Source organism: Sporobolomyces salmoneus, assembly GCF_050403485.1.
Source record: "Sporobolomyces salmoneus JCM6883 DNA, S_salmoneus_JCM6883_v1_ctg168, whole genome shotgun sequence".
NCBI lineage: Eukaryota > Fungi > Basidiomycota > Microbotryomycetes > Sporidiobolales > Sporidiobolaceae > Sporobolomyces > Sporobolomyces salmoneus.
In genome coordinates, this window is record NW_027480995.1 from 1 (window position 1) to 2,933 (window position 2,933).

At 51.8% G+C, this 2,933-nt stretch overlaps 2 protein-coding genes across 2 annotated transcripts; one reads left to right on the forward strand and one right to left on the reverse strand.

The window, feature by feature from the left end:
• JCM6883_005793 (uncharacterized protein) lies at nucleotides 1-194 on the reverse strand (the record flags this gene model as incomplete). Its single annotated transcript, XM_076635711.1, has 2 exons — nucleotides 1-18; nucleotides 92-194. Coding segments are annotated over 2 exons (121 nt in total), but the record flags the coding sequence as incomplete, so codon positions are not given.
• A 1,636-nt stretch (nucleotides 195-1,830) lies between these two features.
• On the forward strand, nucleotides 1,831-2,641 carry JCM6883_005794 (uncharacterized protein; the record flags this gene model as incomplete). Its single annotated transcript, XM_076635712.1, has 3 exons — nucleotides 1,831-2,052; nucleotides 2,118-2,453; nucleotides 2,513-2,641. The coding sequence occupies 3 exons, from the start codon at nucleotides 1,831-1,833 to the stop codon at nucleotides 2,639-2,641; spliced, it is 687 nt and encodes a 228-aa protein (XP_076484306.1).
• Nucleotides 2,642-2,933: the final 292 nt, after the last annotated feature.

A 2,933-nucleotide genomic window follows, 5' to 3' on the forward strand; every position in this document is an offset into this window, starting at 1 on the left:
GAACGAGGTCGCGAACGGCTACAAACAATGGAGAATGTCAGCGAAAGAGGAAACGACAACGAGGAAACTAAGAGTAAAGAGAGAGACTCACTGCGATCACCAGCATCGGATTGAACCTTGGACTTGAGCTCCTTGATGATCGGGTTGTGAGGGTTGATCTCGAGAGTCTTCTTCGATTGCATGTACGAAGACATCGAAGAGTCACGAAGAGCTTGAGAGCTTGAGCCTCAGTCCTCGAGAGCTTGAGCCTCAGTCCTCTCGCTCTCTCTGGTTTCTCCCCTCTCTCATTCCTCGTCCCGATCGCGAATGAGCCTGTCTTGCTCACGCTGTTGTTCTTCTCGTCCATACTGGCCAACCGTCTCAGTGCTGCGTCGAACCGAGTTCAAGAGCTCGAGCCTGAGGCTTGTCTGAACTCTCTCTGATCGTTCAGCCCTTCTCGCGTTCGTACTCTGCCAGGAAGACGTTTCAGCTCTGAGATTCATCGAGAGGAGTCGTCCACGACTTCCCTGAGCATCGTAGCGGCGAAGGGAGGCGAGTCTTCTCTCAACCCTTCACTTCACAACCCTCAACCTCGGTACATCTCAAACACTCCAGCGATCTTTCTGTTCGACCCTGATACTACTCTAGACCTCCACCGCCGATCGACCAGGCCATCGAGTTGAGGAGGAATCGCTATCAGAGATCAAGATTTGGTCGACTCGCTCTGCACTCTCGCAACGACAAGACGGTTCCGAACTATGCTGCTCATGGCAAGACTAATCAGCACGCCTCGCTTGGCTCCCCTTCAATCTCCGAATCGTTGAGCCTCTTCCCTCTTCAATCAACTTCAACGTCTCAGCTCTCTTCGCCTCAACCCTTCTCGACGTGCGCGAGGGTCAAAGGTGTGACGTATGCTGATATGTTTGGCATGAGAGTCGCGTGATGTAACAAGTATGTTATGCTGTTCCGATCTTCGCTCCCCTCTTCCTTCGCTTCGCTGATCATTCGTTTCGTTCCGTCGTCTAGGCTATTTAGCTAAGTTATGGAGTAGTGTTAGACCATCAGAACGATCGATTGAGATCGCCGACGATGTGAGTGCGATGATCCCGCATCGCTATCTCAATTTCGAGACTCGACCGGGCTGATGCAGTTTCTTCGTCATCTCGCTCGTAAGGCCAGTTACGACGTGCCTGTACGTCGCCCTGCTAGGCCGAGACTGTAATAATTCGAAGCTTTGTGCGTCAAAGGCATCTCTTCGTCCGAGTTCTGTTTCCGACCCGAAATCGGTGTAGCCTCGTAGGCTTACAACCAGTCGGATAGAGCGATAGGCCTTGAGTATCCAAGATTATCGAATGATCCTCTCGTATCCGGAATGCAGGTGCGTCAGCCCGCGACTAGTACTCTTTCAAAGAAGCTGATTCTCGTTCTCTCGAAAGTCAGTCATACGGCACTATCCCAAGCGAGGCTTCCTGCACTTCTACCTTTGCCAGCCCCTACATTAGCTCCTGCTACAGTGACAGTACTCACCGGCTACGACCGCAATCCTCATTAAGCCCGTCTCGAAATCGACACGTCTTTGGCATCGAGCTCAGGGTTGATAAGCGGCGTAGTACACAAAGCTGTTTCGCGAGTCATGAACCCCCTTTCCCTTTCTCTGCACCGAACCTCCTTTGTGAGAAGAGGCTGTGGAGATCTGTGTGTCCGCGCACGACTCCCGTTTTTTTCGAATCACGTTATTGCTGATGTTCCTGATCGATCCCATCCGTACATCACTTCTTTTCGTCATTGACCACTCTCTTCCGTACACCTCTCAACACCGACATACCATACCATCCCTTTCCGACATCGGCGATGAGTATCTCGTTCGAATGCCTCGATAAATACCTAGATGCACTGCACGGACGTATCTCGAACAAAGACCCCAAGGTCCACGCCGAAGTTCTCGCAGTCAGGCAGTACTTTCACTTGCACTGGAACGACGATCGAATCTCGAATTCGCTTCGACAGGCCATTCTCGAGAAGATAAAGAGGGTCCTCGAGCTACCTGAAAGGTATCTTGACGTTGAAGAAGTTGTGAGTTCACCTTCGTGGAGATCCTTTTCTCTTACGAGCACTGAACGTACTTGTCTTCCGCGTAGCCGTCGCTCTACGACTTGACCGGATTGAACGATTCCGAGGTCAAGCCCGAAGTCTGGCCAGTCAAAGTACCTCGCACCTTCTTGGACCAAGCGTTGCAGAGTCTGGTAAGGAGGATCGAGAAAACTGCCGCCTGCGTAGAAAGCGAGGAAGAGGTTCAGAGGAGCGAATTCTATCGAGATTGGGCCACGTACCCATCTTGGGCGCAGGTAGAATGCGTGGGATACACTTTGTCGAGGATTCAACGCGTATGGGACGTGAAGGATGCACTGTGGAGAGATGGGGTAAAGCGAATCAACCGCGGATCTGAAAGTGCTCGACGGATCGGAAACGCTTGTGTACGTGTTCTTTTTGACTGGTATCTCGCGAGACTTATGGTTACTGACGCCGGACGCAGCCAAAGTTGGAGGTTTACGTCAAGATCGTTCAAAACCAAGATCCAATTTCATTTCACCAAGCTCTCCTCAAGTTGAGTTCGCTCTCTTCTCCGTCTAACGAAGATGTACGTACCCCGTTCACTTCTTGAAGGACATCTCTCAACGCTGACATTGACCACTCTCAACTCTTGTTAAGCCGACGAACCCATTTCGACCAGATCCTCGCTCATTCACTCACACCGCTTCTCACACCAGTCCTCGATCCCGCTCGCCTCGCTCTCGCACTCGATCTCGATCTCCTCCACGTCAATCTGGATCTCCCCCTCAACAATCTCGAATTCGATCTCCCTTCCGAGCCAAAGCTCGTTCCAACATCGACGAAAACCGCGCTGATTCGCAACGAAGTCCTCGCATCGAGTCGCCCTCCCCGAATCGAGCTAT